Source organism: Rhinoderma darwinii, chromosome 4 (genome assembly GCF_050947455.1).
Source record: "Rhinoderma darwinii isolate aRhiDar2 chromosome 4, aRhiDar2.hap1, whole genome shotgun sequence".
NCBI classification, from domain to species: domain Eukaryota; kingdom Metazoa; phylum Chordata; class Amphibia; order Anura; family Rhinodermatidae; genus Rhinoderma; species Rhinoderma darwinii.
Genome location: NC_134690.1, coordinates 338,721,404 through 338,742,530, shown reverse-complemented (window position 1 = coordinate 338,742,530; position 21,127 = coordinate 338,721,404). Strand labels below are relative to the sequence as shown.

General features: G+C 41.6%; 1 protein-coding gene across 4 annotated transcripts in view; it reads right to left on the bottom strand.

The window, feature by feature from the left end:
• Positions 1–21,127, bottom strand: part of STXBP5 (syntaxin binding protein 5) — a 396,458-nt gene that overhangs the window by 142,618 nt on the left and 232,713 nt on the right. For all 4 annotated transcript variants that reach the window (XM_075862864.1, XM_075862866.1, XM_075862865.1 and 1 more), the window contains exons 6-7: positions 7,714–7,777; positions 717–800 (exon numbers count right to left, since the gene is read on the bottom strand). In XM_075862864.1, coding sequence (XP_075718979.1) covers positions 717–800; positions 7,714–7,777 — 148 coding nt within the window. The remainder of the gene's footprint in view (positions 1–716; positions 801–7,713; positions 7,778–21,127) is intronic.

Genomic DNA, 21,127 nt, shown 5'->3' with positions numbered 1-21,127 from the left:
TAGATTAAAGTGAAAAAATGGCGGTAATAAAGTATCCCCATTTTTCACTTTAATCTACGGGTGCTGCCTAATTTTTGCTTTCTATATACACGGGACGTGGGTCAGTTCCCCAGGGCCGGCACCCACAAGCTGCCTGTGCTGCTGGACTTTGGATCGTCCACTACAGAGCTCAGGGGTTGTCATCCAGATTTCCAAAGACACTGAAAGATATATAAATCTACATTGTTTTTCAAAGTTCTAGTCTCCGGCTCGTCGTCATCTCTCAATGTTCTGCCTGTGGAAGTGTCAAAGTAGTTTCAGGAGTTCAGTAGTTGTGATCGTATATTCATGAACCAGAGCTCAGGAGAAGAAGGAGCAGTCTTCTAATATATTATAGTTCATTTGTGCAATGAGCAGATGGGACTTTTATGTCAACTACCGTACATCACAAGATGGTACTAATGGTGGAGACAGATTGAGGAGGAAGCGCTGTGCATGGCGATTCCGTGGCCTGCCAAATATAATCTCCCACACTCAATATAGACACATATATGCATAAAAAAAGGAAGACAGAAAACACATTTCGAATTATGTACTATAGATACATAGTCACGTGGGGGTGAACTGTAGATTTGTGTGTATAAATATATATATATATATATATATATATATATATATATATATATATATAAATAAATACAATTATTTTGTACATAGTGTTAAACCAAATGACATACCTCATCGTAGGTATATCTGTAGTCGGCTCTCTTTGACTTGAGGTCCCATAATACTACTGTACCCGACTCATAACCAATTAGCAGCTAAAAGACAAAACTGTAATGTTAGAGATTTTACTGAAAACACTGGGCCTGTATAGTTTTTTACATTTCAACAAAGATAAGAGGTGAGAGATCGTTTTTTTAAAAAAAAAAAAATTATTATTGTTTTCAAACACCCCCTCCAAACCTTGGCAACAATAGATCAGTAGTATTAGGTGATTATAAGAAAAGGAAAAATAGGAGAAAATTGAGTTTTCACCACTGTCTTTTGGCCAATTGATCAATGTGCACAGTCATCAGTGAGCAGCAGATGTTCAATTTACACCATAAAAGACTTTAATTTGTAGTTAGTAGAGAAAATACATTGTCATTTACAACAGATGTCAGCTGAGGGACATGGACGGTAAGAATTTACCAAACCACTAAATACGTAGAAATCGTATACAAGCAAAAGTCAATCAAACAGTACTTTGGCAGTTGTGGTTAGCTAAGGCTCTGTTCACATCTGTGCTAGCTTTTCCGCTATTCTGTTCCGTCAGAGCAAAAACTGAAGCTCCGATCCATCACATGACGGAAACCAATGGCGCCCAACAGAACTCCGTGACTTTAATAGGTTCCGTCAGGGTTCTGTTATGGTTTCCATCATGCTGCGCTATTTTGTGCAGCAAATGTCAGAATCTGCTTCAGAGTCTCCTAACGGAGATGTGATCAGAGCCTTAACCGGATATGACGATCTCAGTTCATCAACAGAATTAATAAGGAACGTTTAGTATTCTTGTGGACCTTAAAGGCTATGTACACCTTAGAAAGGAATGTTTTTTTTAATAAATCATTGTATTATGTGTGTTTATGAAAACCTTTTAAATTACCTTTTATGAATGTTTTTGTTACTTTTTAAGATACAGCTTCAATGTATACCATATAAAGAAAAGCTGTATTTTTCTTTCTGAGCCGCGTTCATCCGGTTTGCTGAACTGACTGCTCGGCTGAAAGCGTGTCTGACACACAGGATCCAGCTCATGTCGATCACATTTAAGTTTATGAACTTAGATGTGATCGTTACTAGCTGGATGCTGTGCATCAGAGACACGCCGAACCGTCTTTTAGCCGAGCTGTCCGTCTTGCTAACCTGACGGATTCGCCTTTGACGGCAAGATACAGCTTTGATGTATACAGGATACATTGAAGCTGTATGTGAAAAAGTTAAATAAATACATATGTGCCTAAGGATACAGTCACATGCAGCAGAAATTTCTGCAACTGAAAATCAGTTCCATTCATCTAAATGGAACTTGCAGAAATCAATGCACCTGCTGCAGAAACAACCGCATTCAGATTAACGTAACGGAGTTTAAGTCACAGAAATTTCTGCAACAAAATCTGCCATGTGTGACTGCACCCGAACAGAAGCAGACAAAAGAATACTACTCAGGGCCTTTAAAGGGGTATTCCGGTTACAACAAGTTACCCCCTATCCGTAGCTCAGCCACCCACCGTTTACCAGAACAGGGAGCCCGAACCCAAAGTTTTAACCGAGCGGCAGGTCGCTCATGCGCACTGCCGCTCCATTCATTCTCTATGGGACCGCCGGAGATAGCCGAGTGCAGTGTTCAGCTTTTTCTGGCGCGGCCATAGAGAATGAATGGAGCAGCAGTGCGCATGAGCGACCTGCCCTTCGATTTAAACTAGGAGTTCGGGAAACTTCGGGCTCCCCGTTCTCGTAAACGTCCGATCAGCAAGTTACCCCTTACCCTATGGATAGGGGGTAACTTCGGGCTCCCCGTTCTCGTAAACGTCCGATCAGCAAGTTACCCCTTACCCTATGGATAGGGGGTAACTTGTTGTAACCGGAAAGTGAATCTGCAGAAGTAAAATCCTAACGTGGAGTTTCATGCACTTTCACATGTCCACAACAGTGCAAATACTAGTAATGTTTATTTAAAGCAAACCATTAAAATTACAAAAGGAAACTAGTAAAAAAGAAAAAAAAAATACATTTACAAACACATTAATAACAAACACAAATCTAAAAATCTTGTATTTTAGTTTCTCCGAAGTAGAAGTAAAACTCATTTGCTTTCTCTAATCCAACTTCATAAGGTAAACACTTGGGATGCTTTTCTTAACCCCTTGGGATAGACAATTTTTTCGCTTTTTTGTCATTGTCGTTTTTCCATTCTTGCATTCCAAGAGCCATAACTTTTTTCTTTTTTCCATCTAACTAGGTCTACAAGGGTTTTTTTTGTTTTGTTTTTTGAACTTTCAGTTTTTCTATTTAAAAAAATCATTTTCCCTTTAGGTCCCCCTAGGGGACTTAACCATGCGATCATTAGATCGATCACAAATACACGGCAATACTTGTATCGTAGTATATGAGCTTTATCTGTGCTCTATTATTAAGCCTTGCTTCTGGCAAGGATTAATAATAGATTCTGGAAGGCCAACCTGGAGGCCTTCAATAAGCCTCCAGCTGCCATGGCAACCAATCAGCGCCACTCGGTTTCATCATAGGGGAAGTCGTGTTTGTGGGACAGAGGGAGCCCCCTCCCTCTGTCTAACCGCTCAGAGGAGTTAAACAGCCAGGATTAGCATTTTCTCTGATCCCGCTTATTGCAGACGGGTGTCCGCTTTACAGAAACAGCTGGCACACGCTGTGTATGGTGCGGGCTCAGTTCCTGAGCCCAATCTAAATTGTGATGGTAATAGTATTTCGGATGTCGCCAAGAGGTTAAAGGGGCATTCTCATCACAGAAATTTATGGCATGGCCTGTGGATATGCCATAAATGGCCAAAAGATATGGGTTCCACCTCTGGGACCATAATTTCTGTCTAGAACGAGGCCCCCTGAACCCTATTCTACCGTCTGCTGCTAGGCTCTAGCTACTGATTTACGAAGTGGCCAGGTGTTTCTGAAACAGCGGAGTGCATTTTGCTGCCCTGTTTTCAGAACTCCCATAGAAGTGAATAGAAGTTACGTAAACAGCGTAGCAAAACAAGCTAGGCGGTTTCTAGGACTTAGGAGATACAGAAACAGCGTAGCTTACTGTGCTACGCTGTTTCTGTTACTTCCATTCACTTCTATGGGAGCTACGAAAATAGCATGGCACAACGCGCTCGGCTGTTTCTGGAAAACCCGGCCGAATTGTTACTCAGTGACCAGAGCCCAGCGACTGAAGGTAGGCCAGGGGTCAGCAGGCCCCGTTCCAGAGATAGGCGACGGTCCCAAAGGTGGTACCTGAACCTATCGTTCATATATGGCATATCCTGTGGATTTGCCATAAATGTCCGTGATGGGAATAATATTAAAAGCGAATGCATCACCTACATATTTTTTTCTTAATTAAAACCAGATAGTGAAGCAATCTTTTTTTGTAATAGGTTTTTATTTTGTTTTGTAGATTTTTAAAATTCTATTTTCTGTACATGATTATGGGAGCAGCCATCTTGCCTAAGCTGCTGTTAACAGCATTTAGAGATATGCTTTACAGCAGCAGCAGCCACATGGACCATAAGAAACAATAGTCTCGAGCTGAGCCATTGACTTCTATGGGAGAGTATTCTAGGCACATTCTGTGACCTGTGCAGAGCTTATTGTGCAGGAAGGGATAGGAGGGGAGTGCTGTCCATCATCTATTATAGTGGCTCCTGTCTGATCTTACCTGTCTGTTACCTTTTATTGTAATCCTGCCTGTGATGATAATGACACGACTGCTGAGAAGTGATCTCTACAGCACAGTAAGTGTCAGGCTATTGTGAGGCTCTGTGAAAACTCCAACATCTTAACATTATTTTTTAATATACATAATGACATAAAAAAAATAAAAAATCACCCAAACTATTATTTCAAATAAATAAATAAATATGGTTAACAATTTAAAAATACATTTTCTGATGACACATTCCCTTTAAGGAGTTTGCTGAGCACTTGTTCACTACATTTTTCTTCATGTTTTGGTCCAGCATACCCTAAACCATCTCTATTGGGCAGGGGTCAGGTGTTCATACACAGCTTGGAGGTGTGTTTAGGGTCATTGTCCTCCCGAAATCAAAATGATGGCCAACTAAGCTTGAACCAAATAGGATTAGCATTTGACTCCAGAATTCTGTGTCAGCCATGCTGGTTAAGTGTGCGTAAATGAATCACCAACAGTGTCAAAACCAAAAATCTAACATTTAAACAAAAAACATATTTCCATTGGTATGATGCCCATTGCTTGCGTTCCATGGCCCAAGCAGGTCTCTTTCTTCCCCTCAGTAATGGTTTTACTGCATAAAGGCCTGACTCACAAGTTCTCATCTGAACAGTTTATGTGCCGCTGCTTGTACTATGTAAAATGTTTTTTTGTCTAAGCTACAGAGGTTGTTAATGGGAAATTTTTTAGGCTAACTCTAAACAAAAAGTGTACTAAACTGACCCACAATGCAAAAACCACATGTATTTATGTGCAGTTTTTGTTATTGTTAAATACAATGCTCACGGTTTCTATTAAAAATCCCACCAGTGGCACAACATGACAAAAAATGCAATAGTACAGACTTCTGCCTGAATATTTACGGAGAGCCCGCAGGAAGGAAAAGGAGTCTACTAAATAGGTGTAAAATGGGATGGGCATTTGTACAAGCTATTTTAATTACATTTTGTTCTTGTAAATGTTGGGGATCATATCCATGCATGTAGAATGTCCTCATAGTGGACTACAATGATACCACTACACCCCCTGCGGTCATTGTCCCAGAGATGAGCTCCCAGAGCCAAAATCTCCAGTACTAACATTACAAAGTTCAAGCACTATTCGTTCCATTTACCCCTTGTTGCTAAAAGCAGAATACTTATGTTGTACATTATGTATGAGAAGTTCAATGGTAAAGGTCATTGAACAAACTCATGACACAAATTTTAAGAGGCAGGCTCCATTGCCAATTTTCAGCTCCGGTCCCAAATCATGTCCATCAAATGTTTATTACATTTAGCTGCAGGATAAAATACTTATTTTATAGTAATACATTTTGTGTGGATGTCACAAAGTATAGAAATTATACTTTCGAGTAGGGAATGTAAGAATTATCTTCATTGTGTACACGGTCCTACTGCAAGACTTGTGTTCTTCTTCACAGATTGACAGCTCTCAAAGCCAGCTAAGAGCCCATTTTATTTTCTATTAAAAGCACAAACAATCCAGGCTGGTTGCAAGGTGACATCAATGACTGGTGTGGTAGAAATCCGGCCTGGTTGCATGGTGACATCAATGACTGGTGTGGTAGAAATCCAGCCTGGTTGCAAGGTGACATCAATGACTGGTGTGGTAGAAATCCGGCCTGGTTGCATGGTGACATCAATGACTGGTGTGGTAGAAATCCAGGCTGGTTGCAAGGTGACATCAATGACTGGTGTGGTAGAAATCCGGCCTGGTTGCATGGTGACATCAATGACTGGTGTGGTAGAAATCCAGGCTGGTTGCAAGGTGACATCAATGACTGGTGTGGTAGAAATCCGGCCTGGTTGCATGGTGACATCAATGACTGGTGTGGTAGAAATCCAGCCTGGTTGCAAGGTGACATCAATGACTGGTGTGGTAGAAATCCGGCCTGGTTGCATGGTGACATCAATGACTGGTGTGGTAGAAATCCAGGCTGGTTGCAAGGTGACATCAATGACTGGTGTGGTAGAAATCCGGCCTGGTTGCATGGTGACATCAATGACTGGTGTGGTAGAAATCCAGGCTGGTTGCAAGGTGACATCAATGACTGGTGTGGTAGAAATCCGGCCTGGTTGCATGGTGACATCAATGACTGGTGTGGTAGAAATCCAGCCTGGTTGCAAGGTGACATCAATGACTGGTGTGGTAGAAATCCAGCCTGGTTGCAAGGTGACATCAATGACTGGTGTGGTAGAAATCCAGCCTGGTTGCAAGGTGACATCAATGACTGGTGTGGTAGAAATGCAGCCTGGTTGCAAGGTGACATCAATGACTGGTGTGGTAAAAATGCAGCCTGATTGCAAGGTGACATCAATGACTGGTGTGGTAGAAATCCAGCCTGGTTGCAAGGTGACATCAATGACTGGTGTGGTAGAAATGCAGGCTGGTTGCAAGGTGACATCAATGACTGGTGTGGTAGAAATCCAGCCTGGTTGCAAGGTGACATCAATGACTGGTGTGGTAGAAATCCAGCCTGGTTGCAAGGTGACATCAATGACTGGTGTGGTAGAAATCCAGCCTGGTTGCAAGGTGACATCAATGACTGGTGTGGTAGAACTCCAGCCTGGTTGCAAGGTGACATCAATGACTGGTGTGGTAGAAATGCAGCCTGGTTGCAAGGTGACATCAATGACTGGTGTGGTAGAAATCCAGCCTGCTTGCAAGGTGACATCAATGACTGGTGTGGTAGAAATCAGGCCTGGTTGCAATGTGACATCAATGACTGGTGTGGTAGAAATCCAGCCTGGTTGCAAGGTGACATCAATGACTGGTGTGGTAGAAATCCAGCCTGGTTGCAAGGTGACATCAATGACTGGTGTGGTAGATCTTGATGTGATATATTTTGTTTCTCTCAAATCTGTGACCAGGTGAATAATTTGGTTGTCAGATGTCTAGGACAGAAGGAAACAAGCCACTGATGTGGTCACAGGAACACTGCTGCTTCAGGGACATCTGCTATGTAACGCCAGATGTATCAGTTTTAAATACGGCATCGTGATAAGGTCGCATTTGGCCAAGAAATGGTATCTGAAAAGATACATATCGTTTGCGTCTTCTCTTTGTCTTGTTCAGTCTGCAGTTTTACTTACAAACTTTATCATTAGGAATTTGTTCCTTGGAAATATTTACCTTTCTAGCATGGAAAAGACTCATGATCTGCAAAAATGTTCTGTTATTTTTTGTAATAATAAACTTATCACAGACATAATCTGTCTGGCAGTGGACTTTCTACATTAAACAAAAATATTAACACCTACCTTTCCTTCATCCATTGGATTATCACTGATGTGGACAACTGGCCCTGGATGTGATTTGGATGACCTGGAAATAAAACAAGTGTGAATGTTAAATGAGAAACACATAGTTACCTAAGTTATAGGGAAGTTATAGGGAACTACTTTATATATACCTAAGGAAAGTTACCTCAGTAAGAAAGATGCTAAAACCGAAACTGGGCTGCAAATTATCTATTGCTGCCTAAGGTGGAGTTCACACTACGTTTTTGTTCCGGGTTTTTTTTTTTTTTTGGTTGATAGATAAACTCCCATGTCTGTCAAGAGGAGTCCATCAAAACAAAAACGCACGTTTAAAACGCAACAAAAATGCAGTGTGAACCCAGCCTAATTCATCCTTTTTGGTCTGTAAGAAATGGGTTAAGTTTGACATGACAAAGACAGTTTATGTTGTATCATTTTAAACACGAAAAACAATAAAATAATTCTTATGCGTATTGATTATAGTAGGAGCTTTACTGCAAATGCTTCGTACTATAAGGGTAGGAACAAATAAAGCGTAAATACTGCAGATTTTCTGCAACGGATAAACTGCAGAAAATCCGCAGCGTTTTACAGTAGCAGCAGTGTGGGTGAGACTTCAACAAATCTCATCGCCACACTGCGGAAAAAAGCAGCCGAAAAAAACGCACATAATTTGACCTGCGGCGCGGTTTCTTCAACCGCAGCATTTCAATTAATGCTGTGGAAGCGCGGCTCTTCAGTTGCGGGTTTTCCCATTGAATTCAATGGGGTGCTTAAACTCGCAACAAAGTGGCGTGTGTCGCAACATTTTCTTGAAAAGTCATCCCAGGAGGCCGGACTGGAGAAGAAGCAGGGAACTCTGGGTAAGTATAACTTTATAAAACAATTTCTTAGTGGCTATTTTTACAAAAATCGCAAGTAAGAAAATGTTTTATAAAGTTAAATTACCCAGAGTTCCCTGCTTCTTCTCCAGTCCGGATTCCTGGGATGACTTTTCATCCTATGGGACTGCTGCAGCCAATCACAGGCTACAGCGGTCACATGACCTGTAATGTCATCCCAGGAGGCCGGACTGCGTGCAGAGAAGAGGGAGGGGGTAAGTATGACATTTTTTTTTTATTACGGCGGTGCTTTACGTAGTGGAAATTCCACCGGAAAAATGCACCACATCGTGGTGCGATTTTTCGGATGGCATTCAGTACGGTGTTCAAGGCGGATACGCTGCGCTAAAGTGATTTAGAATGAGACGTTAGGCCAGGGCTACAACTAGACTTTTGTTGTACCACATAATTCATTTTAACTCGAGTGTTAGTTGTAGTCCAAGATTGCATGCAACTCAATATACTTATTTGGACTTCAGCTGTAGCTCAATAGTTTAAATCAATTATGTAGTACTACAAAAATTCTAGGTATAGCCCTGACCTCAGAATCTTTTTGTAGAGGGACATTTGTTATTGTAAAGTTCCCGTTCACAGGAATATATTGAGTAGTATGTACATGAAAGTACAGAAGACTTTATTGAGATCTTCATGAAACAAATATATCAATAAAAACATGTAAAAAAAAAAAAACAAAAACTTTTATTTGCATGTCACGGTAGAGTTAAATTTTTGGGCATGATTTTGTGAACATATGACGGACATGTGAATAAATGTTATGGACTGGTTGCAGAACTGGGAGCAGCAACGTTTAGGATTAGCATATTTAGCAGAATAACATGGTATGAATTGTGTATAAGCATGCGCAGGCCAAGTTCACACTACCGTTAATATACGTTTACCTCTGTTCCGTCAGAGGGAGAGAGGATCGAAAGATGAAACGTCAAGCAACGATTCCGTTAGAATTACTATTGATTTCATTGGTAATTCTTTTGTATCAGTTGCTTTCCGTTTGTCTCCGTTCGCTAGGTTTCCGTTTTTTTGACGGAAGAAAAAGTGCAGTCTGCAGAACTTTTGTTTCCGTTAAAAAAATATGGAAACCTAGCGAACGGAAACAAACGGAAAGCAACTGATACAAAAGAATTACCATTGAAATCACTGGTAATTCTAACGGAACCGTTGCTTTCCGTTTAATCTTTCGATCCTCTCTCCCTCTGACGGAAGAGAGGTAAACGTATATTAACGGTAGTGTGAAAGAAGCCTGAATACTGTGTTACGCAGTTTTATTATAGTATTCTCCAGACAATAGTTTCTTCACATGCCAATGAGACAGACTCTCTATTTGTTGGGACTTTTCCTCGCAACAAATACTAAGCCTGGGTTCGCATGTTCCGTTTTTCTCTCCAACAGTTCAAAAGCGTAGCTAAAAAAAAATCTGCATGCATTTTTTTGGTACCCATGCGTTTTACAAAGTGTGTCAGCTGTAATCTGGTTTTAAATTTACTAGTCACAGGCTTACAGCTGAAACACTTAGTAAAATGCATGGCTAATTGAAAAATACACGCGTTTTTTAGATGCGTTTTTTTCCCAACAGTTCAAAAACGCAACAAGTGAACCCAGCCTCAAAACAAATATGATCTCAATAAATTAGAGCAAACTCTTGATCAATTGTGTGTATTTAGCTATATTGTGACACCATATGATAGTACTTTGCTGAATAAATTTGCAAACAATCAATTAGAAAAGTAGAGTATTTGCCACTATGAAACCTACAAATGCAGCTTTTACATGAGCTAAAATATGCAGATCCTACAAATTAGCATCTGTGCCAAACAAATGAAGGCAGAAGTGCAATTTTGCCACGTATATAGTAAGCTTCTGTCTTTTCAACTGCATGTTCAAACTTAAATATGCACTTGCACATGTTTATCTACACAACTATAAAGAAACATACACTTGCAAATAAACAAATATATAAGCATATTCTCCGGAATGTGGAAATACAAAATGGGTACAACATCCTCCCACCAACAAGCGCATGACGCACCATTTACTTACATTTTTTCACAACTCTTTACTGTCCCCAAAGTTCCCATAACAGTGTCCACATTTATAAGCTACAGATGACTCCATAACAATGTGTGCCTGCCACAGACCCTCCAATAACATTGTGTGCCTGCCACAGACCCTCCAATAACATTGTGTGCCTGCCACAGACCCTCCAATAAGCCGAGGATGCCCCTTGAAAGAGGACCTATTGCTTCTAAGAAAACCAAAAAGTTTTCAGTGGAGTGAGGTCCAAATCTCATTAGATTCTCTATTTCTCTGGGAGATACTAACTGTGAGGGGAGCAGTGGATCTTCGTGCTTAGATCAGGCCAGAAATTGGGGTGAGCAAATCAATTTACTGTTAAGCCGTTTTGCTGGTCTATAGAATACAATGAGAAGCGACTGCCCTATTTTTCCCATAAATTTGTCAAAAGCAAATCTCAAACCTGTTGAATTAATTTACCAATGGTGCGTATTGAGTGACGAAGCAGCATAAGAAAAGTCGGGCGAAACGTTTCCTTACCTCCAAGAGCCTGAACATTACTTCATACAGAATATTGCTATTTTATCAGACATGTAATAAGATTTTCCAGTGTTTTATGCAGCCCAGCTAGAGAAGGCGGAGACAGATGCCTGTAACTGGCTAATTTGCTAGAGGAGGACACAGCCAGGGCCAAGACGAGGGATAAACGGGGTAAGCGAATGCCTAGGGCACCACCTCACAACTGGGTTTAGGAGGTTTGTCTTTTTAAAAAACAAACAAACAATTATAGGGAACTGCGGCAAAAAAACACAACAAAACTGCAATGTTCCCAGGCACAAATCTGTGTAGGGCTGTTGAAGGACCTACACAGATAAGGTCACACGACCATATGTATGCAGGTCCTGTTATTGTAGAAGGACCTGCACAGGTAAGGCCCACATGTCTGGGGTCTTAGGGCAAAGCTCCTCAATCTTCTTCTACTGGGGCCTCACCAGCCAAAACATAATAATGTCTGGGCCTCACCATTGGTCATAGACCATGACAAAGTAATTAAAAATTACCTCGGTTTATCTTAAAATTTGACTCCTGTACCCAGTAGAACACTAAACCCTTCCCCACATTTGTCATAACTATAGAGGTGTGGCCTAATACGCTTCCTGACTGTGTAAAACTGACCATTCTAATACATTGCACTACATAGATAGTGCAATGTATTAAAATAGCAATCAAGAGTTCAGACTTTCAAGTCCCATAGTGGGACTAAAAACAAAAAAGTAAAAAAATAAATAAGACTATATATTGATATCGCTGCATCCATAATAGCCTGAACTATAATATGTTATTTATCCAGCACGGGGAACGCTGTTAAAAAAAATAAAAAAACAACCTAGAAAGGCTGTTTTTTGGTCCCTTTGTCTTCGAAAAAATGGAATAAAAAGTGCATGCATACCAAAATGGTTCCAACAACAACTACAACTTGTCCTGCAATAAACAAGCCCTCATACAGTTCTGTCAACTGAAAAATGTAAAAGATACGATTCTCAGAACATGGTGACACAAATTTTTTTTTTACAATAAGTACTTTTATTGTGGAAAAACAAAAAATTGCCAGAATAGCTTTTTTTGGTCACCTTGCCTTCCAAAAGAATAGGATATAAACTATAAACTTTATAAAATAAAAATGAAAGCCTGTCCCGTAAAAAGCCAGCCCTCTCAAAGCCCTGTAGACGAAAAAACTAGAGGTAATGGCTCTCACAATATGGCAACATAGAAAAATGATTTTTTTTTTAAAAATAACTCTCTTATTGTAAGGGTATGTTCACACGCACGTTTTCAGACGTAATTCGGGCGTTTTACGCCTCGAATTACGCCTGAAAAAACGCCCCTAATAAGCCTACAAACATCTGCCCATTGCTTTCAATGGGTTCTGCGGTGTTCTGTTCTCACAAGGTGTTATTTTACGCGTCGCTGTCAAAATACGGCGCATAAAAAGACATCCGCTAAAAAGAAGTGCATGTCACTTCTTGGGACGTTTATGGAGCAGTTTTTCATGGACTCCATTGAAAAACAGCTCCAATAACGTCCGTAAAATACGCCGCGAATAAAGCTACAAAAACGTCTGAAAATCAGGAGCTGTTTTTGCCTGAAAACAGCTCCGTATTTTCAGACGTTTTTGGTCACTGCGTGTGAACATACCCTTATAATAGTAAAAAAAAGTAAATATAATTTGATATATATATACACACACACACACACACACACACACTATATAAAAATTTGGTTTTACCATAAATCGTATAGACCTGCATAATAAAGTTAACATGTAATTTATACCCCAAAAAAAAAAAAACACCAAAAAAAACCCACAAAAAAACCTATGCAGGAATTTCTGTTTTGTTTAAAAATGGAATAAAAAGGGATCAAAAAGTCGCTTGTACCCAGAGTGGTACTAATAAAATCAGCAGCTTGTCCCGCAAAAAACAGACCTCATACCAGTAAGTCTATATAAAAAAAGAAAAAAAAAAAAACTGTAGTTCCCATAAGTCAGGAATGAAATATGCAGATGTGCAGCCCAGAGGGGAATATTTCTTCTGTTTCAAGAGGAGAGTATCAAGATCCTAATATTTGGGTATCAGGAATGGGAAGGCCCAAACACATCTGTTGGAAATCTGCACTCCAAAATACAAATGGTGGTCCTTCCGAGCCTGGCAGTGTGCCTAAACAGCAGTTTACGTCCACATATATGGCATCGCCATGCACAGTAGAACTCTCTTAACAATTTTTGACCCAAGCTGGGCACCACATATTTGGTTCTGAAATAGCATATCTGTGGAATTGCAAATTTCAGTTTGTACCATCTGCAGCACTTTCATTTCTGGAAAACACCCGTGGGGTCAAAATGCTCACTACACCCCTTGATAAATGCCTTGAGGGGTTTAGTTTAAAAAATGGGGTCACTTCTAAAGGGGTTTTTAATGTTTTGGTCCCACAGGGGCTTTGCAAATGTGACATGGCACCCATAAACCAATCCAGCAAAATCTGCACTCCAAAAGCCAAGTGCTTCTATCTTCTCCTCAGGGTCCCCGGCAGTCACTGACTGCCTGGCACTTGATCGCTCGTGCAGCCAGCTAAAACCTTTGCCGTATATCTGCTAGGGCGCAGGTTTTAAGGACCCCGACCGCCAGACGTTTACATACAGCTGGTAGTCGGGAACCGGTTAGAGGAATTAATTTTTCACATGAGTAATATAGATTTTGAAAAAAATCTTTATCATCAATAAATGGAATGATCATTTAAAAGCGTCATTATGTGTTCACTCGTGTTGTCTTTATCTTTTATTAAAATTACTTTGATGATCCAAAACATTTAAATGCGACAAATTGGCAAAAAAATAGAAGAAAACAGGTGCAGGGCAAATCCTCTCTTATAGCACTTGTTCTCCTATTACTTCACGAGGTATCACGGGGAGTAGTGGTTCCTCTTTAAGTATCTTTCACCGGAAACCTTTCACATACTTCCTGCCACAGGGTGCCCCCGCCCGTGCCCCCGGCCGCCCCCTCCCCTAGTGCTCTAACTGCTTGACTCTGGCATCGGCTGGAACAAATACATCGATTTGTGACGTTCTGGACACTTGAGTAGAGAGGTTCAATTTCTTTGGTCTTCAAACGGAATGATTTAAAGGCTATGTACACCATTGCAAGCAGCTTTTATTTTTATATTAAATGAATGTATTTAGTATTTTTAAGTAACTTTCCAAATCAATTATTTTTTTGTTGACTTTTTAGGATACAGTTTCTATGTATCCTGTATACATAGATGTATTGTTCTGTCTCGGCCGATTCAGTCAGTTCAGCTGAATGGAAGGCTCGGCCGAGAGCGGATCCTGCGTGTCTCTGACACACAGGATCCAGCTGTTATCAATCACATATAAGTTCATTACAGATGTGACCGATAACCGCTGGATCCTGTTGTCAGAGACATGTAGAACCCAAACTCAGTCGAGCTTGTGCCGTAATTGCAGACAAGAATAGGACATGTTCTAGCATTTGTGAATCATTTCTATTGCCCAGACACACATCCGTAAATATACGGAAAGGTGCCCGTGGCCAATTGAAATGAATGGCTTCACAATTTCATCCGTAATTACGGATGAAAATTACGGTCGTGTGCATGAGACCTTATGTAGACCCACTAAAGGCAGTCCCACCTTTTTACAACACAAGGGAGGTAGAATGTTAGAAGCAACATTTCTCTTCCTGTTCCAATACACGAGAAAAGGTAGATATTGGAGCACTGGGAAAACCACTTGCGGTTATGGAAACAAGGACTATTAAAGATCACACGAGACAAGATGTCATAAAACAAAAAGGTACTATACATGACCACAAAGCAATAATAAATCACAGTGTGATTGTGGTAATAGTAAACTTAGGTCACAGATAGTTCACAAAGGTTGGATACGCTGCGTAAAAGCACAAAGCGTATCCACCCTGTGCGCTGCAGGGAATTCCAGCCGAAAAACTGCACCAAACTGTGCTGCAGTTTTTTGTCCGGAACATCCGCTGCGAAAAACTGCAACACTTAGCAGGCCGGCCTCCTGGGGTGACGTTTCATCCCAGGAGACCAATGCAGCCTATGATTAGCTGCAGCGGCGGTCACATGGGATGAAGCGTTATCCCAGGAGGCAGACCACCTGACGTCATCTAGGCCGGCCTCTTGGGATGATGTTTCATTCCATGTGACCAGCGCTACAGCCTGTGACTGAAACGTCATCCCAGGAGGCCGGCCTTGAGGCAGAAACACAGACTCCCGGGTAAGTAGAAGTTTTTTGTTTTTTCTGAGTTTACTTTTTTGCATCGAAATCACTGCGAACCCGCCGCAAAAAAACGCAACAACTGCTATTTGTTGCGGGTTTTACCTCCCCATTGAATTAAATAAGCATTTATGAATTCCATTGCAGAAAATCCGCAGTATTTACGCAACGTGTGAACTGACCTATACAATGCAGATTAACTGCAAACAAAGGTTGACAAAAGTACAAAACTAATTAAATTGCAGGAGTTTGTAATTACACCTTCTGTATTTAAATATTTCACTGTAAGGCTAAGTTCACACTACCGTTAAACTCAGTTTAGCACTTTTCCGTCGGAAGAAGAGATGAACGAGAGTCCAAACGGGAAGCATCGCTTCCGTTAAAATAACGATTGATTTCAACGGTAATTCTTTTGTTTCAGATGCTTTCCGTTTGGCTCTGTTCGCTAGGTTAGAATTGTCCAAAATGTCTCGATATGCTGAAACATTAAGATTTCCATTCACTCGTACTAAGGTGCCTAGGTCAACTCCTAAAAAACAACCCCATATCATTATCCCTCCTCCACCAAACTTTACAGTTGGCACAATGCAGTCAAGCAGGTTACGTTCTACTGGCATTCGCCAAACCAAGACTCTTTCATCAGACTGCCAAATAGAGAAGCGTGATTCGTCACTCCACGGAACATGTGTCCAGTGGCGGCGTGCTTTACACCATTCCATCCGACGCTTGGCATTGTGCATGGTGATATCAGGCTTGCATGCAGCTACTCTGCCATGGAAACCAATGCTATGAATCTCCCAGTGCAGTTTTTGTGGCGATGTTAATGCCAGGGGAGGTTTAAAACCCTGCAGAGCGTTGGCGACATTTATGCACTATGTGCCTAACACACTCGGTGACCCTGCACTGTAACTTTACGTGGTCATCTGACAGTTTGTGGCGGAGTTGCTGTAGTTTCTAAACGCTTTTCAATTTACAATAATACCACTCAGTTATTCATGGAATACATAAGAGGGAAGAGAGGTCACTAACTGACTTGTTCATCCTATCACAGTGCCACGCTGGAATTCAGTGAGCTCTGTAGAATGACCCATTCCTTCACAAATGTTTGTAAGACTGCATGGCTATTTTATACACCTGTGGCAATGGGACGGAACGAAATACCTGAATTCAATGACTAAGTAGTGTGTCCCAATACTTTTATATACATACGCACACTTTTATTCAAATATATGTCCAGTTCCTACCCGTAGGCGTAGGTCTTAAATATGAATCATGTAATCACATTTAAATTCACAAAAATAATAGCCTGCTGTCAGTAGAGCTATTTATACAGTGAAGCAGTAAAGATGTCTGCAGTATAGCTTAAGTTAATGAGAACCTTGGATTGCTGACGCATTTCAGGCAGAGCTTGTCAATATAATAATATTTTCTTGATGTTCTGTCTTAGATTAGTTGCTGTTGATTCAAGCAAAAATAAGCATGTTTCGCCTATCTGTTTAGCCTGCCATTTCCGGTTTGTCATTGTCACAACACATTCTACTTTCCTGACAGGCACTGCTGAATACATATCACTTGGTCATCTATTTCGGTTTAAGAAAAGCTTGCCAAGCAACAGTAAAGGACTTTAGGGCATTGCAGGAGCAGATTTTACTTAAGTTTCATAATAAACTATTCTAAATATATTTCACCATTTATAATACTGACAGGAGATGGAAATTTGTATTAGAAAATCTACCATTAACAGAAAATAGCGGCGTGCTTGATTGTTTAGTTACACGCATAGATTCAATACTGTAGAGGATTTCAGGGCTATTAATCCCAAGGTCACACTGAATCAGTGGATTATATGTTACATGAAAGGGTCATCTGAAACTGCAAAACGGCACCAGAAAGTGAATGCTATTTTTCAATGTCATGCTATGTTATCAAAAAGTTGCTTTCATTGCAAGAGATATTTAGTATGGTAAATACTAGATTGAGAGCAGGACGGGCACAATCTTGGTGCTGCGCTGTTAAAATTCATGTGGTCATTCTGTCAGTATGATGTAGTCTGTGTTACAGTAAGCATCCCAATTGCCAACTACAGACTGCCATAAAGCTACCGGAGAAGTTTCAGGGGTAACTGCAGAAATTTTTGGCCTTGAGATCCACAGGGTTAGTTTTCATTTTTGCAATGCCACATTCAAGAGACATAACTTTTTTTTATTTCCTGTCGAAGTAGCTGTATAAGAGCAAATTTATTGCGGAATCTATATTTGAATGGCACAATTTTGGGGTAAATATAACTTAATTTTTATAAACTTTTTTGCTGTAGAAAACAAAGAAAAACAGCAATTCTGCCATTGTTCTTGTATTTAAAATTTACGCCGTTCACTACGCGGCATAAAGAACATGTTAACTTTATTCTAGACATTGCTAGCAGTACCAAATATATATAGTTTTTTATGTTTTAGTACTTTTGCACAATAAAGCTACACTGCAGTGGCCGTGTTTTCTAGCCGATGATTCCGCTCCTGGAGGAGCCCCTGGCATCAGCAAGATCAGAAAGAGCCCCAATGGCGGTATCTACAGGAAGGCCGGTGTTGGGGGGGCAAACTGGGCAATTGCCCAGAGCCACCATCCTCAGAGCCCGCTGTGGCTACGGGGCCCACATTGCCCGGGCCATAACATTTATGGGCCATGCGGCACAGGCCGCCTCATTCCCGGTGGTGTCACTAGCACTGGTGCTAGTGACAGCCACATTCACTTGTATCTGCCTCCTCAGAACGCAGATACAAATGAATACTATAGGCTGCAGGCCACGTTAGGCCTGCAGCCTATAAGGCACTGGGAAGAATCCCTGTGCAGGCCAGCGTGATGACGTCACTGCATCACGCTGGTCTGCGCATGCATCCCGCCCCGGAGGATGGGCATTGCTCCATTCATCGCAGGAACAGGGCAAGGGAAGTACAATTTTTTACTATATACAAGGGGGGATTGCGGTGTAGCACTATATACAAGAGGGGATTGCGCTGTAGCACTATATACAAGGGGGGATTGCATTGTAGCACTATATACAAGGGTGGCGCTGTGCAGCACTATATACAAGGGGAGCGCTGTGCAGCACTATATACAAGGGGGGAGCTGTGTAGCACTATATACAATTGGGAGGAGCGCTGTGTAGCGCTATATAGAAGGGGGGTGCTGCATGGCACTATATACAAGGGGGGCTGTGTGGCACTATATACAAGGGGGGCTGTGTGGCACTATATACAAGGGGGGCTGTGTGGCACTATATACAAGGGGGGCTGTGTGGCACTATATACAAGGGGGTGCTATGTGGCACTATATACAAGGGGGTGCTCTGTGGCACTATATACAAGGGGTGCTCTGTGGCACTATATACAAGGGGGTGCTCTGTGGCACTATATACAAGGGGGTGCTCTGTGGCACTATATACAAGGGGGTGCTCTGTGGCACTATATACAAGGGGGTGCTTTGTGGCACTATATACAAGGGGGTGCTGTGTGGCACTATATACAAGGGGGTGCTCTGTGGCACTATATACAAGGGGGTGCTCTGTGGCACTATATACAAGGGGGTGCTGTGTGGCACTATATACAAGGGGGGCTGTGTGGCACTATAAACAAGGGGGGGTTCTGTGGCACTATGTATACACAAGGGAGTGGCACTATATATACTTAAGGGAGTGGCGCTATATACAAGGGGGGGGGGCTTTGTGGCACTATATATACAGACAAGGGAGTGGAACTATATAGAAGGGAGGGGGGCTGTGTGGCACTATATACAAGAGGGGCTGTGTGGCACGATCTACTAAGGGGGGGGGTGTGGCACTGTATATAAAGGGGGAGGGTCTGTGGCGCTATCTACAGGGGGCACAAAGGGGGCATTACTGCTGTGGGGGCACAAAGGGGTCACTGTTACTGATGGGGCACTTTTATTGTGTCAAGCACTGAGGAATCATTATTACTATCTGCGGCACTGTAGATTACGAGTTTGTTTAGAGGATGGGGTATAGGTGTGGTGGGTACTTGAAAAGCGAGAAACCAACGCGTCTGGATGTCAAATTCTGCAGAGACGAGTCGTGGCTGGGCCGGATAGAGAAAAAAAGGGAAAGTGAACGACTAATTAGAAAAAGATGACCTCTTAGTCACTAGATATAAACGTGCTTTAACCCATTAATGACCGCCCACCGTCTTTTGACGTCAGGCGGTGCAGGTACTCAGTCTACAGCGACGCCTTTTGGCGTCGCTGTAGTAGAGTGGGTTTAACGGCAGCCTGTCAAGTCTGCACTAAAAACCGGCTGTATGTAACAGGTCCGGTTCTTAGTGCAGCCATCAGGACCTGCCGATTTCGTCGTAAGAGCACGTGACGGTGTCGGGTCTGCAGCAAACGAGGACAGCGAAGTGAGTCACGATATTATTGTTCCGCTTGTCCTTCCAACCCCGGTCTATGCATAAGTCCCTGTTTTGTCCTTATCAATACACAGTTTTGTTCGGGTTTTTGGTGGACCTCTTACACCCCACAATACTTCTAGAAATAGCGACATTAATTTGGGGAGTAGTGGTCCTTTACTGTATCTATACATACGGTGTGGAACACTGCCAATTTATATATTCTACAGGTGATTGGTTGTTTTGTCACATGGCGGTCCCTACCTTGCCGGTCAGGGGCTTGTTATGGTGTACCGCGTCACTTGGCACTTTTGTCCCTTATATAGGGATTGATGGAGCTAAAGAGACGTTGTATGACCAGTCACTTTGAATAATAAAGTCATTACAGCCCTACAAATTTTCTTTCATCCTGTGAACATGCTCTAGTTTTCCACATAGCTGGATACATTCTTCCTCCTTTTTTTTGGATATATTGCCTTTTTCCGCCAACAGTTTAATACATTTTCCCACTCTAACTTACTATATATCAGAGCGGGTTGATATACATAATGTCTATGGACTGACATGATTTCAGGACAGCTGCTTTCTTAGCACGACATAGTCATAGGGTGTAGAAACTGTTAGGGACATCTATTTCTCAATCTAGAAAAGTAGAATCCTCCCATTTTCAAAGCAAAATGTGTGTCCTGAAAGCCTCCGGGTGCTCCCTTCCTTTTGGGTCCTGCCGTGTGTCCAGGAAACACATTAGGGCCACAATGGGGATATTTTTGAACACAGGAGAAACAGGGTGATACATTTTCTGGTGCATTTCCTTATTCTCATGTCCTCTGTACAAGAAATATGACCTTAAAATGACACATTTGTGAAAAAAAGTGAAATAAAATTTTCTTTCCACCTGCTTTGCATTAATTCCTGCGAAAACTGTGGGGTCAAAATACTTAGTACACCCCTAGATGAATACCTTAAGCGGTCTAGTTTTCAAAATGGGGTCATTTATGGGGAGTTTCTATCTTTTTGGCAGCTCAGTGCCTCTATAAATGTGTAATGGGACCTGAAACATTTTCAAGCAAAATGTGTGTCCTGAAAGTCTTCGGGTGCTACCTCCCTTTCGGGCCCTGCCGTGTGTCCAGGCAACGCATTAGGGTCACAATGGGGGCATTTTTGAAAACAGGGTGATAGATTTGAGGGGTGTTTCTTCATTCTCATGGTCGCTTTACAAAGAAATCGGTCTTCAAAGTGATACTTTTATATAAAAAGTGTTGTTTTTTTTAATTTCACCTGCTATGCATTCAATTTAG